The sequence below is a fragment of the Cyprinodon tularosa genome, unplaced genomic scaffold (genome assembly GCF_016077235.1).
Source record: "Cyprinodon tularosa strain WSP-4 unplaced genomic scaffold, ASM1607723v1 ctg300, whole genome shotgun sequence".
Classification (NCBI taxonomy): Eukaryota; Metazoa; Chordata; class Actinopteri; order Cyprinodontiformes; family Cyprinodontidae; genus Cyprinodon; species Cyprinodon tularosa.
The window spans coordinates 569,183-586,780 of record NW_024039009.1 but is presented as its reverse complement, the minus strand read 5'-3'; the positions used below and the strand labels follow the sequence as shown (position 1 = coordinate 586,780).

General features: G+C 38.7%; 1 protein-coding gene across 5 annotated transcripts in view; it reads right to left on the bottom strand.

Moving 5' to 3' along the window:
- Positions 1 to 17,598, bottom strand: part of LOC119787787 (chemokine-like protein TAFA-1) — a 187,747-nt gene that overhangs the window by 12,738 nt on the left and 157,411 nt on the right. Inside the window, exons 4-6 of one of the 5 annotated variants that reach the window (XR_005281369.1) lie at positions 16,682 to 16,806; positions 15,281 to 15,372; positions 9,031 to 9,233 (exon numbers count right to left, since the gene is read on the bottom strand). Coding sequence is in view for 2 of the 5 variants with exons in the window: in XM_038291824.1 (XP_038147752.1) it covers positions 9,120 to 9,233; positions 16,682 to 16,806 (239 nt within the window). In the remaining 3 variants the exon portion in view is untranslated. Of the gene's footprint in view, positions 1 to 9,030; positions 9,234 to 15,280; positions 16,807 to 17,598 lie in introns of those variants that run through there. The other 4 variants (XR_005281368.1, XM_038291824.1, XR_005281367.1 and 1 more) reach the window with 4 other exon arrangements.

Genomic DNA, 17,598 nt, shown 5'->3' with positions numbered 1-17,598 from the left:
AGATGATATTGTTTTATTTCTGACTAACTTGGAAAGATTGGTTCCTACAAAGGTTTTACTTATTTGAAAATCCTGGTTAACCCTGACATAAAGAAAATTGTTTCTAACAATTATGACCCTTTTGTACAAAAGGTTTTAGAGTCTTTAGAAAGATGAAATGCAATGCCAATCTGCATGATAGGTCACATTACTATTATACAACAGTCGATTATTCCAAACTTTCTTTATCTCTTTCAATCTATTCCCCCACATATTCCTGCCTCTGTGTTTTCATTGTTAAATAAAAATTTTACCAAATTTATATAGAATGATAAATGTGAAGGTTACGCCTTTCTCTATTGTATTTAGCTTTCGTTCAGACTGCCTAACATGAAGCTGTACTACTGGGCAGCTCAATTATATGCTGCTATTGTTGGGATCCTGAGGCTTTGCCCACCAGAGGGCGCCGAGGATCCTCTTCTGTTTTATGTTTTCTGTTAGGGACTGGGGTTACTGTTGGGATCTGGAGATGTACCACCTTTCTCCAGCAGAGTGCGCTGTGGGTCTCCTGGGCTGGAGCCCTCCAGCACACTTGAAGCTCATCAGCCCATCAGGAGACCTTCCTATATAAGCAGCAGCCAGACCTTCCTTCAACACTGCAGTGTTGACCAAGTTTGGTTAGCAAAACCTAAGCCTCTGTTAATTTATAGAATCCTAGTAGACTCTAGAGAGAATCTAGATTCTAACCTGCCTCTGTTTTCTCTGCCTTATAGGAAACCTGATCAAAGTCTGAAGCTCTGGGTGAGCTTGTATGGAAACCTGCCTGCCTGCCCAAGGAAGCCAAACCCGGAGACATCAGTCTGGATTCCTCCAACAGCTCTCAAGGAAGAGCTAGGAAACCAAGTCAAGGTCTGAAACTCACGAGTCAGAAGCTAGACGCTGCTGCCTCTGAGCTCCCTGCTGAATCTACAGTCTCTGGACCCAACGTGTTTCCCCTCTCTCAAAGGATCTGCCAGAACCTCATCTAGGTACATTCTGAATTCACACACTCGACAAGCCATCTCGCTGCCTGGCTAATCAAACTATCCATCTCTGCAGATGTCAGTGATTCCAGTCCCGGACCTGTACCAGAACCAGTTCATAATTACTCTGTGTGTTTTCCAATAAACTCTGTTAAACTTTTACTCAGCTTCCTGTGGTGATCTGCATGTGGGTTCAGCCTCTTAAAGGAATAGTACACCCAAAACATGATTAGCCTTCATTTTCTACTCACCCCCATGCTGAACAACACTCTGGAGTACTTTTTTGATATCTCAAATGCATCTGGAGATCTGGGAGGTTTCTTGCTGTCTGCTGACATTCAAATAATGGAGGTCCATGGCGCCCGAGGCAGAAAGGTCCATAAAAGTCCACAAAAAAACGTTTCAATATTCCTCCATACTGCTCGTCCAATGTATTCCAAGTGTCCTGAGTGGGTAGCATCCAGAATTTACTCGAAACGAAGTCATTTAGAATGTTTTTAGAGCATAAACAGTAGTGTATAGGATTTCCTGAAATTCAATTCAATTCAATTCAATTCAATTCAGTTTATTTATATAGCGCCAAATTCACAACACATGTCATCTCAAGGCACTTTACAGTTCAACCAGATCATACAGTCAAATTGATACAAAGTTTTCTATCTAAGGAAAACCAGTTGATTGCATTGACTCATTGACTCAAATACAATCCCTCACACTAAGCATGCTTGTAGCGACAGTGGAGAGGAAAAACTCCCTTTTAACAGGAAGAAACCTCCAGCAGAACCAGGCTCAGTGTGAGCGGCCATCTGCCAAGGCCGACTGGGGTTCAAGGAGACAGAAGCAGAGATACAAGCAGCTGTAAAAGGCGGCCCCGTCCAGGAAAAACACAGCCAGGCAGACGAGCTCCAAGGCAGCTCCCATGCCAGAGGATGAAGAGAGCACATCCACCCAGCCACGGCCAGAGAAACAGGACCACACCTGAAGACAGGCCGATCTCCAACATCTACAAACAAGGGTGTTGATGGAAGCAGCACAGCTGATGTTTCTTTCCTGGATGACGTCACAGCCAAACAGGAACAGACGAGGCAAAGCTACTCTGAGGAAAAGCAGAGAGAGCAGAAGGTTAGAGATTGAACAAACAGATTCTGCAGAATAGGAGAACAGAGAGAGAATGAAGCAGAATGATGAAATGGGGGTCCCTATGTCCTCCAAAAGCCTAAGCCTATAGCAGCATAAATATAGAGAGAGAGCTCAGGATAACCTGAGCCACCCTAACTATAAGCTTTATCAAAAAGGAAAGTTTTAAGCCTAGTCTTAAAAGTAGACAGAGTGTCTGCGTCACGGACTAAAACTGGTAGTTGGTTCCACAGGAGAGGAGCCTGATAACTAAAAGATCTGCCTCCCATTCTACTTTTAGAAATTCTAGGAACCACTAGTAAACCTGCAGATTGAGAGCGAAGTGCTCTGTTAGGAACATAAGGAACAATCAGATCTCTGATATAAGATGGAGCTTGGCCATTTAAGCCTTTATATGTGAGAAGGAGGATTTTAAATTCTATTCTTGATTTAACAGGAAGCCAATGAAGAGAAGCCAGGATAGGAGAGATAAGATCTCTCTTTTTAATTTTCATCAGAACTCTGGCTGCAGCATTTTGGATCAGCTGAAGGCTTTTAACTACAGTTTGTGGACTTCCTGATAGTAAAGAATTACAATAGTCCAGCCTTGAAGTAACAAATACATGGACTAGTTTCTCAGCATCACCCCTGGACAGGAGATTTCTAATTTTTGCAATGTTCCTCAGATGAAAGAAGGAAATTCTAGAAACCTCTTTGATCTGGGATTTAAATGACAGGTCCTGATCAAAAATAACACCAAGATTTTTTACTTTATTATCTGAAATCAGTTTAAACCCATCCAAATGAAGTGACTGGCTAATCAGCTTCTTTTTCAGAGACTCTGGTCCAAAGACTATAACTTCGGTTTTGTCTGCATTCAGAAGCAGAGAGTTAAGAGTCATCCAGGTTTTTATGTCTTCAAGACATGCTTGTAATCTATGTAATGGGTTAGCTTCATCTGGATTTATAGACAGATATAGCTGGGTATCATCAGCATAACAGTGGAAATTAATCCCATGCTGTCTAATAACTCTACCAATTGGGAGCATGTATAAAGTAAAGAGAATTGGTCCTAGCACTGATCCCTGTGGTACTCCACAGGTAACCTTTGAGTGTGTTGAAGATCTATCATTAACATAAACAAACTGAATTCGATCAGATAGATAGGATTTAAACCAGTCTAGTGCTGTTCCTTTAATTCCAACAAAATATTAAAGTCTTTCTAAAAGAATATTATGGTCAACTGTATCAAATGCAGCACTAAGATCCAACAGGACGAGCACAGATACAAGTCCATTATCTGAGGCCATGAGAATATCATTAGTGACTTTCACCAGAGCTGTTTCAGTGCTATGATGAGCTCTAAAGCCAGACTGAAACTCTTCAAAAAGTTCATTATGGTGTAAGTGGTCGCAAACTTGTTTGGCAACTACTTTCTCAAGAATTTTGGATAAGAAAGGAAGATTGGATATAGGTCTATAATTAACCAAGTCATCTGGGTCAAGAGACGGTTTCTTAAGCAGAGGTTTAATTACAGCAACCTTAAAAGCTTTAGGTACATATCCCTGTAACAGAGATAGATTAATCACATCTAAAATGGAGGAGGAGATCAAAGGGAATACCTCCTTAAATAACCTGGTTGGAACTGGATCTAACATACAAGTTGAAGGCCTAGATGAAGACAATAATTTTGCTAATTCAGAAAGTTCAACTGGATCAAAGCAGTCTAAACCCGGTTCAGATTCCATGACTACCTCAGGTACAATCGCGGATAGAGGAGTGCTTATGATCTTATTTTTAATAAGATCAATCTTATTTATAAAGAATCCCATAAAATCATTGCTGTTAAGAGCAGGTGGAATGGACGGTTCAACAGAGCTATGGCTCTGGGTGAGTTTGGCAACTGTATTAAAAAGAAATCTAGGATTATTCTTATTCTCCTCTATTAATGAGGAGAAGTATGCTGCTCTTGCTTTACAAAGGGTCCTCTTATACAGCAGTAAACCATTTTTCCAGACTAGGAAGGACTCCTGCAGGCCTGTGGAGCGATATTTTCTCTCCAGTTTCCTAGCATTTTGCTTCAAAGTACGCAGCTCTGCATTAAACCAAGGAGCAAGCTTTCTATTTTTAACGGTTTTCATTTTCAAAGGAGCTGCGTTGTCTAAGGCAGTACGCAGAGAACTAGCAACCCCATCAACAAAATCATCAACCTGTGAAGGGGAATAAGCTATACTTTTGCACTCTGCAGCACTGCTCAGCGACACAGAGGAGAGAGAAAGTGAAGCCGCTTCTTTAAAATTTATAACTGCACTATCTGATAAAGATCTACTAAAATTGAACCTTCTTTTGGGGGAGGAGAACTCTGTTAAAGTAATCCTGAAGGTTATTAGAAAGTGGTTAGAGAGGACAGGGTTGTGAGGAAATACTGTTATTTCTTCACATTCTATGCCGTATGTCAGCACAAGATCCAAAGTATGAAGATGAGAATGTGTGGGACTATTCACATTTTGAACAAAGCCAATAGTGTCTAAGATAGCATTAAAGGCTGCTCTTAAGCTATCGCCTTCAATGTCAGCATGGATGTTAAAATCTCCCACTATGATGACCCTGTCAGTATTTAATACCAAATCAGAAAGGAACTCTGAAAACTCATCTAAAAATTCAGAGTAAGGACCTGGCGGACGATACAAAGTTACAAAAAGAAGAGGTTTTCTTGCCTTGAAATTTGGATGAGGGAAATTAAGGGTTAAATGTTCAAAAGAGTTGTAGGTATTAACTGTTTTGGGAGTAATCAGTAAGTCAGACTTGAAGATTGTTGCTACTCCTCCTCCTCGCCCAGAACTTCTGGGTATGTGAAAATTTAAATAGCTTGAAGGAGTTGCCTCGTTTATGCTCACATAATCCTCTTGCTGCAGCCAGGTTTCTGTAAGGCAAAACAGGTCAATGTGATTATCACAAATCAAGTCATTAACTAGCAGACTTTTAGAGGAAAGCGATCTTATGTTAAACAGACCGCATTTAATTGTTTTAACTTTTTCCCCACTTGGAGTTATTTTGATTTTAATTAGATTATCATGATTTACTCCTTTGGGAATCTTTGCTAATTTATTAGATTTTGGTCGTGGGCAAGACACTGTCTGGATGGAGTAAAGAGTGGGTAACAGTAGAGAAGCTGCAGAGATGTGTGTTAAACTACAACTCTGCTTCCTGGTCTGCACCCTGGGTGGTCAGGGTTTTGGAGGACTAATAAATGTGGCCAGATTCCTAGAAAGAAGAGCTGCACCATCCAAAGTGGGATGGATGCCGTCTTTCCGAATCAGACCAGGCTTTCCCCAAAAGGATTGCCAATTATTAATGTAGCCCACGTTGTTTTCAGGACACCACCTAGACAACCAGCGGTTGAATGACGACATGTGGCTAAACATGTCATCACTGGTCAGATCAGGGAGGGGACCAGAGAAAATTACGGAGTCCGACATTTTTTTGGCAAACTTACACACCGAACCAACACTAATTTTAGTGACCTCCGATCGGCGTAACCGGGTGTCATTACCACCAGCGTGAATAACAATCTTACTGTATTTAACCTTATCCTTAGCCAGTAGTTTCAGGTAGGATTTGATGTCGCCCGTTCTGGCCACCGGCAAACATTTGACTATGGTCCCTGGTGTCTCTAATGCCACGTTTCTGACAATGGAGCTGCCAATCACCAGAGTGGGCTTCTCAGTGGGTGTGTCACTGAGTGGGGAAAACCGGTTAGAAACGTGAACGGGTTGGTGGTGACCAGTGGGCAGAGATCCACGACTACGCTTTCTGCGTACAGTTACGCAATCGCCTGGCTGCTCAGGCACTTTTGGAGGAGAGCTACGTGGGGGGCCTACTTTAACTCCTGGATGTTCAACAGCCTGAAGCCTGGATTCTAACTCTGACACCCTCGCCTCCAAAGCTACAAAAATACTACACTTATTACACATCCCATTATCACTAAAGGAGGCAGAGGAATAACTGAACATCTGACACAGAGAGCAGGAGAGAGGAGAGGAAGAAGGAAGAGTTGGAAAAGAGAGGGAGGGAGAGAGAGAAGCCATAGCAATGCTAAGCTAGCGCTAGCCTAGGCTAGCTACTCCTTGCTATCAGAAATAAAACCGTGTGAAACTGACAAGTGCTCAGTAGAAAAGTGCAGCAGAAGGTGCTATGTTTTAAAGTAGTCAGTTAGAGTTACTTAGATACAGAGATATCACAGAGAAAATAACTTAACGTCAGATGGAGTTCCTCTGGACAGCTGCAGCAGCTGCACACTCAGTTAATCCAAACAGGAAGTGAACAGGTAGTGATCACTGATCAGCCATAGGGGGCCGGCAGACCAAACCAGCGCATTCAGCTCGGCAAAGAACTCATGCTCTTCCTCAACACTGAAGTCCTCAGACATTTTTCTTTCGTTGTTTCTTTCTTTGCACAGGTAAACAGCACATTTCTTCTTCTACGCTTGCATTATTGGCAGAGCAGACGCTGAATGCACACTTTCATCTGGTTGGTCTGCCGGCTTCCGTAGCGTCGTGAACGCGCATGTGCGCGCTTTCAGGAAATCCTATACACTACTGTTAATGCTCTAAAAACATTCTAAATGACTTCGACTTTCGAGTAAATTCTGGATGCTACCCACTCAGGACACTTGGAATACATTGGACGAGCAGTATGGAGGAATATTGACACGTTTTTTGTGGACTTTTATGGACCTTTCTGTCTGCACCATAGACCTCCATTATTTGAATGTCAGCAGACAGCAAGAAGCCTTCCAGATCTCCAGATGCATTTGAGATATCAAAAAAGTACTCCAGAGTGTTGTTCAACATGGGGGTGAGTAGAAAATGAAGGCTAATCATGTTTTGGGTGTACTATTCCTTTAAGAGGCTGAACCCACATGCAGATCACCACAGGAAGCTGAGTAAAAGTTTAACAGAGTTTATTGGAAAACACACAGAGTAATTATGAACTGGTTCTGGTACAGGTCCGGGACTGGAATCACTGACATCTGCAGAGATGGATAGTTTGATTAGCCAGGCAGCGAGATGGCTTGTCGAGTGTGTGAATTCAGAATGTACCTAGATGATGTTTTGGGTGTACTATTCCTTTAAGCCTATCATGACAGCTATTTCTTATTTTTCACCTAAGGATAGCCCTTCATGGATATATATTGAAAACAACTCAATGGAATTGCCATTAAAATCAAATTTTTACTCTGAAAGTAAAAAACCTCTAAAACCCCCCCAAAAAACCCAATTGTCAGAAATACCGTTTCGATCTGGCACCAGCCAGATGTTGCTTTGAATGAGGAGTATAAGATTTCAACTCTATCACCCATTTAGGGCAATGATACCTTTTAACCTGCACACACTGATATGTGTTTAAAAATGTGGAGGAATAAAGGTGTGTGTAAAATAGGGGATTTGTACAATGATGGAGTTCTTATGTCTATTACAGGCTAACGTTGGAACCAAACGACCCATTCATCGGCTACCATTTGCATGTTTCCAAGCGATACAAGGCTTTGTCTATATAAGACTCAAACTCACTACGGATCCAGACATTTGAATTGAGAAAGCTTCCTGGAGAGGTGGCGAAACATCTTCAAATCTTGGAAACCAAGTCCAGTGGATATTTTTTGAATTTTTACGGTATGTCTTTTGAACAGTTGACAAATAGTATGTCTTGCCCACAAAACATTTTTTAAGTGTCTTTGGGTCAGGTGTTTTTTTTAAACTAATTTATTGAAGTCTACTGCGCAGCCCTTACTGTCTACTATAGAGAATATGGCTGTTAACCATCATCAAAGTAGGGGCTTGCTTTCCAAATTTTAATTGCAGCCTAAAAGGAAAGAAGCCTTTTTATATTAACCTGCCGGGAGATCTAATATGGAAACAGACATTTTAGTTGAGGAGTGGAATAACTCTTGAACAAAAACAGACCTTCAACACAAGTTTTCGATTCAGTACAAGTGGTTGTTTTGAACCTATATCACACAGCTGAAACTCCATCATTTTAACCCTAATATTCCTCATGATTGTATAAAATGTGGTAAAGAAAAGGGGATGGTTTATCATTGTATGTGGCAGTGTAAGGAACTTCGAATCTTTCAGAAGCAAATTTGTATGGTAATTTCAGATTTTATTGAATGTTAAATGTGTTCTAATGGTAAACTCTGTGGACTGCACATTTTTCGAAATAGCTTCAAATGCAATACAAAGAACTACAAACTTGTAATTATTTTTTTTTTAATACAGGTGAAATATGTAATTGCTTTGAAATGGAAAGACAAAGAAAGGCCTGGGGTGAAACAGTGGATTAAAGTAATGTCGAGCAACTTGGCACTGGATAAACTGACATATATGGCCAAAGAAAAACTGGCAGACTTTAAAGATATTTAGTTACCCTTTCTACGTCTTTTGAAAAACTTTGATTTGTATAAAGTAATTTTTGCTGTAATTGAGTGAATGGTGTTTTTTTTTAAGGTGGGGGGGGAATTTATTTTTTGTGTTTTTCTGTTGATTTGTGTTTCAATACATACAACATACTGTATCTGTGGAAAAAAACGATTCACATCATAGTACTGATTGACAAATGTTTATTGGTACAGACTCTGAATCCGCTTACATTTCTACTATTTTACCAACAGAAAAAAAGCATTTATTAGAGTGGCCCTCTTGTTTACTTTTACAGTTTAAACTTCAACTGTAGTGATTTAGCCGGTAGTGAAAATAATTCAGTAAACAATATTCAAATTAACAAGGCATTTATTGAGAGTTATATTAAATTCTTTCTTTAACCAAAATATTTATCTTCACTCTTCTACAGGAAGTGAGGTAATCAAATAAAAACCCTTTTACAATCTTAAATTAAACGACAATTAAATTTGTTTTTTTATTCCAACTGCTTGTTGTTCTTATGTTTATGTTGAAGAAAAAATAATAACGATCTATTTGGCCAATGGAGCAAGTAATGGAGTTATGGTTGACTTTTTTGGAGGGTGCTTCCCAGCATTGGTCTCACTGTGAACTCCACAAACAAAGGGGCCTGCCTTGTTTGCTGATACAGAACAGGGAATGAAGGACTCCCTCTCTGAAAGACATAAAAAAAAGAAAAACACTGATGTGAGCCACTGATTTTAATTGGTTTTCTTTTTTTCCTCCCAATTTTAATGATGCTCAAGTTAAAAATACCTATTGTATTGCAATTAAGACCTCTTAAGGGACTAACCAAACAAGCGGACCAAAGGACTTTTCTGGCGTAAATATACTGTAACTGACAGCTTTGAAACAATCTAAAAACCTACAGTCTCTTTGAAAAGTATTACTCCCTTAAACTTGTTACATTTAGCTGCTTTACAATTTAAAAACTTTTATGTAATTTATTGGAATTAATGCATTAATATTAACGCAAACTGTTTCATAGTGGGTGGGAATGATGCATAATTTGCTAATTAATTAAAGTCTAGCTCAGTCTTATATCACATTCGTTTTCGATTCTTGCAACAAAATATTAATTCGATTCAGGGATGGATTTTGACTGGACAACAAAAAAAAAAGAAAAAAAAAAAAGGATTAAATCTGATTGGGTCAAAACTATTTCTGTATAAGTTGGGTTGTTTTTTCAAACTCCGCCCCAGGTCAGGTTTTACACAACCCCAAATAAGCTTTTTCCTTTCAAATTTGCTCTACCTCTATCACTGCCACCTCTACCATGTTTCACCATGGTTGATTAGAAACCATTGTTTACTCTTTGCTTTAAAAACTTTCTGCTGTACTTTAGACCAAAACGTCAGTGCAAGTCAAATCTGATCTAGTGAGTCCTTCTTTCTCGGGGCAAAGTCCAGACGACAAATCTAAAAATAAAAAAAAAAAACCTGCAAGGAACATTATAAACAAATATAACAATATATACTGTTAAACACTAAATCATCTAATTATTGCTGTATGTAAAGATAAAACCAGATGATATATAGTAATTGAGGCTTAATCTAAAGTTTTTTTCAACAACTGAAAGTAAATTTCTGCTTGTTTGTTGCCGTTTACAGTTTATTAGGTTACATATTGCACATATAAGTAACAAAACAAGACTCCTTCAAAGGATAACACCTTAAAAGAGAAATTATGAATAAATTGCTTTAACATTTCAGTTAGGCAAAATGTTATTATAAGTAAACTAGACTAGAGATACAACACATACAGATAACCAATTTATAACTATAACCAAATTACATGGCAATCAATATATGGGTTTTTCATAATCGAACAAAATTCTTATGTTTCATATATTTGCTAAAATCTTTAATAGACCTTTTGGCAACACAACAACAAATAGTAAGGCAAAGGATGTTTATTTATACGCACATTACAGTAGCAAGACAATTTAAAGTGCTGAGGGGAATAGGAGAACACACGGAAAAGTACATTGCGAAATAACTAAATAAAAATAAAATGATTTATATTTAAATAAAAGAATATTTGAATTCAAACTTGTATTAAACTTTTTAGATAGCAGAGTCAAAGTCCACCCTAAAGAAATATTTTTAAATTTCAATTCAAGGCAATTTAGGGTTTCAGGGGAGAATAAGAACTAAAAGCTTTTGCTCCATGTTCATGGTTCTGTGTATGCCTAAGACCTGAGCGGTCTGGGTGATGAATACACCCGACAACTCTGTATTGTATTTTGGTGCTAAGCCCTTCAGTGATTAATAGACTGAGAGAAATATTTTTAAGTAAATTATATTAGATATGGAAAACCAGTGTAAGGACTTCAAATATAAAGACTAGGGTTATATGCCCCACTTTCTAGGTTTTGGTGAGAGCCTGAACAGCAGCAATCTGGATCCTCTGCAGATGGCTGATCAAAATGACATATGAATACTGCAAACCATCACACAGTAATCAATTCTTGAAGATGAATGCATTATTTAGTTTCTTCCTTTAATCCTCAAGATATTCCTTAAGTAATAGATGGTTGAGTTTGTCACAGCCTTTATGTGCCTCTAAAGTTTCTGCTTTCCACCCAGATTTTAAGCCTGATTGGTGGTTTCTAGCTATATTAACTGAAGCTATGTGTTTAAATCCTCTTCCTTTAGTCCAGACACTATTACTTAAGCTCAATGGAGTTAATTAAAACCAAGCGTTAACATTGCATTAACAAATGTTGACATACATAAAACACGTTACAACGGGGGAAAATAGCTGTTGTTAAGAACCTGCAAATAATAAACTCCAGAAACAACAGCAAGAATTCAGCACAAGATCACTTTTCTAACTGAATGATCACTTTTTCCCTCTGTTTTCTGAGTTTAATGAGGAAAACCTACCCCCTGTCTGGCCACAGTCAATCAAATCTTTAAGCATGTTCTGCCAACCAACATCGAGTAACCAGCTGCATGACCCGCCCCCAGTGCGCCCTGTTCCATAAACCAGATAAGAGGCTTAGCCTCATTGGAAGTGATGGAACTTTGTGTGTTATCTTTTCTCTCGGGTTGCCTCATTGTACGGAGGCTCAGAGGAGATTTCACATAGAGACTGAAAGAGACCTGATCCTGCCACTCCAGGGCGGAGTGGAGATTGTGTCACAGAATGCATTCAACAGCTGATCAATGCCTTTGCTTATGGAACCAAGGAAAATTTTGTGTACATTTAATTTGAATTAATGACTACATTTATGTGCCTGTCCAGGGTGTAGCTCGCCTCTCGCCCGTAGACAGCTGGAGATAGGCACCAGGACCCCTCATGACCCCAGCTGGGATAAAGCATGATGGAAAATTAATGGATGGATGGATGGATACATCCATAACAATTATTTTATAAAATTTACAAGGACGGTTTAGTCTCCCTAGTATTCAATGTGAAATCTCCACTGCTAAAATGGAAATACCACTGCTAAGATGCTAAAATACCATAAGGGCTATGTCTACTTTCTGATGTAAACTTATCTTTTGAAAAAAAAAAAAACATCCCTGTCCTTAAAGTAGGATTCAAACCAGTTGATTTTTTTAATTAAAAATGCCGACCCATTTTTCCAGGTTTTCCAATAAAATGGAGAGATCAACAGTGTTAAATGCTACACTAAGGTCCAATAATACCAGCGCTGTGGTTCCTTCACAGTTTGCATTTATATAGACATTACTGAACACTTTGACAAGGGCTGTTGTGAGCACAGAAAGCCTGGAAGAGATTAAACCGGCTAGTCATCGTTACGAACGTGTTTAACTGTTGATAGACAGCTTTTTAAATATCTTACTTATGAAAGGGAGGTTTGAGATGGACATTTAATTGTGCAACAGCAGCTTGTCCAAGTTGCTCTTTTTCACTGTGGTTTGAGCATTGCTGTTTTTAGCTGCCTGGGTGAAAGCATCTGAAAAAAGTAAAGGTGGCCATAAGTTGAATCAGATACTATAGCAGGCAGAGCTATCTTAAGAGTAGATATGAGTAAAACATGGAGACAGTATGACGAAAAGCTTAATTAAGCATATCTCTCGCACTTAAATCTCCAGGTTAACGTAAATTTTTCAAACACTGGTCGACCAGCTAAGAGTCAGCTCCCTTCCCATTGGCAGAAAAAAAGGTGGGTCTGACCCCCCACTGGCAAGCTCTCTGGTGACCCCATCATGCTCAGCTGGAGTTGAAGATGTCACCAGTGCAACAGAAACGAGAAAATTAAACAATGGAGAGTTGTTTTGGCTTGTTATATCAGCTGCGATTGGCGCAATGTTGTGACATATGTACATTGTGCTCAATGGTATCATATATTAATGGATCGACACATGTCTGATTTTCACACAGTATGCCAATCGGAATTGAACTATTGAAAGCCATTTTAAACAGTTGCTTGCCAAGTCATTTGATCAAAGTTGACACGGGTCAGTGAGTTGTTCCCATTGCCACTAAAAACAGGTTTTTATTTGGTCTGTGGGAAAGGGGTATTAGTATGTGTTTTTTTTCTTAGTTTTGCAGTTTATTTGGTGAAACTGGGAAATTATGTCAAAAACAGATCTAGTTGTAGAAATTCTTTTTACAGGACTTGGTAGGGATATGCAGACTCTACCTTTTGTGTTTTTTCAGTGAGGAAGTTAGAAACAGTTATTGCAGGCCATGGAATTTAGATGCTATATTACAGGGAGGTTTGCTAACTTGTTAGCCTTTCAACCATGGCAAAATAAGGCATGAGAATTGTTAATGTTTTTGCTGATGAGCTCAGAAAAGATAGATTCTCCATTTTCCAGTTGTAAGTTACATCAGCTGAGTCAGTCTTTCGCCACCTGTGTTTTGCCTCCCATACTCCCCTTTTTTCACTTCTGAACAGTGGAGCATTTTTCCACGACTTTCTTCCTTCATTTTAATTGTTTTAGTAAGGACCTTCAATATATTTGGAGCAAATTAATCAATGAAGACAAAAATATTAGAATTTAAATTATCTACCAGATCATCTACAGAGTTGGGGGCAAAGTGGAGGTAGAAGACTAAATCTTGTTAAAGGTTTAACTACAGTAACAACATTCATAAATATGCGTTTTCTTATAAGGTCTCTTTGGCTAAATTATTTCAACGAACATTAGTAAAAGGCATGTTTTAGACCCCTTTCGATGATTGAGTCAAAAATATGTCTCTGTTATGTTTCAGTCTCAGTTTGTACATCAGCTGTTTCACATGATGAGTTAAACCAACGTTTTCTACAATTATCACATTGCATCTTCACGGTTATCAATGTGAATGTAGAAATCTTTAACTGGAAACCCAAATATCCACAAGACTGAAATTTTAAGTTCTTTTTTTTTTTTTATAATAAAGAAACTAAGCCTTTGCTTTGCTGTCTGCTCTTACAACATTTTTTTTTTTTAGTTTGGATGCACCAAAACCATTATGATGGGTTCTTCATTAAAGTTCATGTAACCTGGTCTCTATTAAAACTGAACATGGTGATAATATATTTCGTAAGGAGGATAATTTCTGGTGAAGTTAGCAATGGGACCCAGTTTTTATCACAGACTGTAAGTATTTATCGTTAAAATATTTGAAATAAATTAATTTTCCTTTTTAAAATTCACAGTTGTGCATTCCTACTCTACATATAAATAATATCAAGAATTTGCAGTAGGACTTTACACCAATTGTTTTGATATGATCTCCACTTATTTTTACTGGGTTTACTTTGTAAAAAGCAAATTATTCAGTCTTTATGTCTGTAAAGATGGTAGATCCGCCAAAACAAAATAGTTAAACTCACATCTTCTGCAACTTGAAATTTCCATAAAATACAATGAAGATTGGAATGAAATGGGAGAAAGTGCTAAGAAATAAGGGTTATTAATACCTTTCTGCAAGGTATTGTGCAGGTGTGACATTATAACCAAGGAGGCAACTGAATGTTGATTTAAAGAGAGAGCAGAGGGTTAAAATGCCCTTCACATGGTCTGTGGTTTTCCTGTGTGCTGATATCTGCTTCAACAAGATATCAAGTGACTTCTGATAACACACCACACAACGGAAAGGGGTCTGCCTTGCAATCCTGCTCGTTTACCCAAAGAAACAGCATCACAAATCAAACACAAGAAACACAGGCCAGCATACACTTCGAGGAGCAGACAGACAAACAGAAGAGCATGTAGAAGGGCAGGATTAGTCCCTAATGGGATTGGCAGACCAATGAAAGACGCTGTAATCAAACATACACAGTGGCTGTTGCAAAATCTGGGCCTGGAACAAAAGAGGCAAAGAAAGGAAGAAGAGCTAATCACAGAAAGCAGTGGTCTTAAGAGGACTCTGACTTCACAGCGAACCATGGAAACATTAACCAATAGGAACATCACATGTATAGTGATGTATTTGAAATCATTCTGTTTAGAAATTACTAGAACTGACTCCTAATTTATGCATGCACTGCTTGTGCTGGATGATAAATATTTACAGTGGGTGGCAGTAAGATCAGCATTTGTGTCACGCCTGCCTAATCATGCACAGCATGTAAACACACACTTGATTATTTAATCTGAGTATTTAGGTTAATAGGAAATCTCTGAACATGAGTTGGTCACACTCATACCACCTGACACTTAAAGTACACATTCTGATGTATGAGAAAGACATCAAATAAAAATAAAAAAGACAGAATAGCTTAAGAAAAAGACTAACCTTTACAGAAGCAAGAATGCAGCTCAATTTCTGTTGACGCATCCTCTGCATTTTGCTTCCAGAAGCTAAAAAGGGGAGTATGGCTGGGTGTTCTGCAAAGAGAGGGTCAAGAAAGAAAAGGACATGTGTGTATCGGGTTGAAAACCAGCCTCAGGCCTGACTTTTATTGGTCCTCTTCAGAGATTTTAGGCCAAAGCCATTATAATGTGTCGCTTTGTTTTCCCTTTATGTGCAGAACTTTAAATTATTAAATTATCTAACTGGAAAAAAATGAGTCTTTTGACATTTTATTTTCACTTCAGATTGTGCAAAGGACTGAACTGAAAATTAGAGATGCATTCTTTAGAGATCTGTGTGCTGAACCTTACCTTGAACGGTTGAAAGGATCCCCATTCAATCAACTCCATTCTGAAAACCTAAGCCAGTGGTGACTGCCAGAGACCCTGCTCAGGTTTTACCTCTAAATGATGACAAACAAATCTATAGAACAACCTTGGGAAGCCAAATGCTGTCTAACCAACACTGCCCTTCTACTAGTTCCCAATTTTATTGAAAGTCATTGTCACTAAGCACTAAAATAAAGTTAGGAGAACCAGTTAATGATTACAAATCAGCTCACGACTTCCGACAAATTGGAAGATTTAATTCCTTTCTCTGTTATTTATATGAAGTGTTATATTGGAAACCAGTTTAGACAGCTTATGGCAGTAGAGCAGCAAACTAGGTTTTATGGGGAGTGTGGCCTAGAGGTTAGGGCATTGAGCTTGGAATCCTGAGGTTCTGAGTTTGATCCCCACTCCCACAGACTGGCACTCTGGGGTCTCTGAGCAAGACCCTTAAACCAACACTGCTCCCCAGGCGCCCAACAATGGCAGCCCACTGCTCTGCCAAGGGGATGGGTTAAATGCAGATGTAAATTTCTCAAATGTGTGATCAATAAGATTAATTATTATTCCTATCTTTATCTCTGGGAGGAATTTGGCCTAAGGTAGAGACCTCTTACTTTTTAAACACTCATTTAGCTGTACTTTTAAATGCAACAGTTCCTCAGAGAACTAAAGAACCAACGCTGCTATACAGAGGGTGTAGACCAATGTCAGAATAAACTGCAGAGTGCAAACATTTCTATAGAAGCAGGTAGCAATGGAGGACATATTTAAATATGATTTATCAGCAGTTAAGGTCTTGGGGGAGCAATGGATGCAGACAAACCCTCTGTTGGCATGTATTGTTTGAATTTTATGTTCAGCATTCATTTTCTGTGGATTTGCGTGTCAGGATTGAAAGACCTGAAACTACTGCAAACACAGCAAGAATTTTTACACCTTCTGGATACACAACGCTGTGTTTTAGGGGAACAGATTTATGCATGTTCGCAATGCAGCATGTGTGTGCTCTCACCCTTGTGGTCTTGATCTTGTTCCCAGATGAGCACATCCATCCAGAGTTGTCAGGCAGAGTCTTGCACTCCTCTCCTTCCAGACACGGTTCCATCTCACACCACCACTTCCCAATTACAATGGACGCTGCAAAGGGTCAAATGGAGCCATAGAAATTTAGTCTATTACATACATATGCACAGACTCTTGTAAAAATATTTATACAAATGGAACATCTCCACATTATGAAACAATTGCACACTTTAAAGTCTATTTATAATATTAAGATAAATAGAGACATACATACTCATAAATACTGTGTGGTTAGGCTACTTTGAGAATTTAATACTGATCTTTACAGAAGCCCTCCTGGCACTCTGAGCTTGAGCTATTTTGCAGGGAATAAAGAAACAGTATCTACAGTAGAAATGAAATGCAGGTTCAGACATTTAGCTAACACCCGGAGCTCTGTTTGATAGAGTTACTGTAATCATAATACCTCGATTGGAAGACTGGAAAATTTGGCACAATTGTTTGGTTCTTTGCTAAACTGGTTCAGATCTTATTTGTCAGGGTGAAATTGCTTTGGGCCATCTGGTAAATAAGTAAAGGAAAACACTTGTGAGGGTACTTTAAGGTGTTATAACCAATTTTTCCTTTCCTACCACATTAACACTATGCTTTATTTTGTATGCTTTATGCAAACATATTATTTGTGCATATTAGACAGTTTTTAGCATGCATGAACTCACTACATTATGAGTATCACCACATGAGAGCTTTGCCATCTTTCTAAATTATTGTTTTTCCTCCTCTTTGGCCTCTGAGCAGTTGTAACCTTGCTGCCTGGGTAGTTTTGCTGTACGCAATAATGTCTTCAGCCAACAAAAATTAATCATTATTTTGTTTTGAAATGGCTCCATTGTAAGTAAGGGAGCG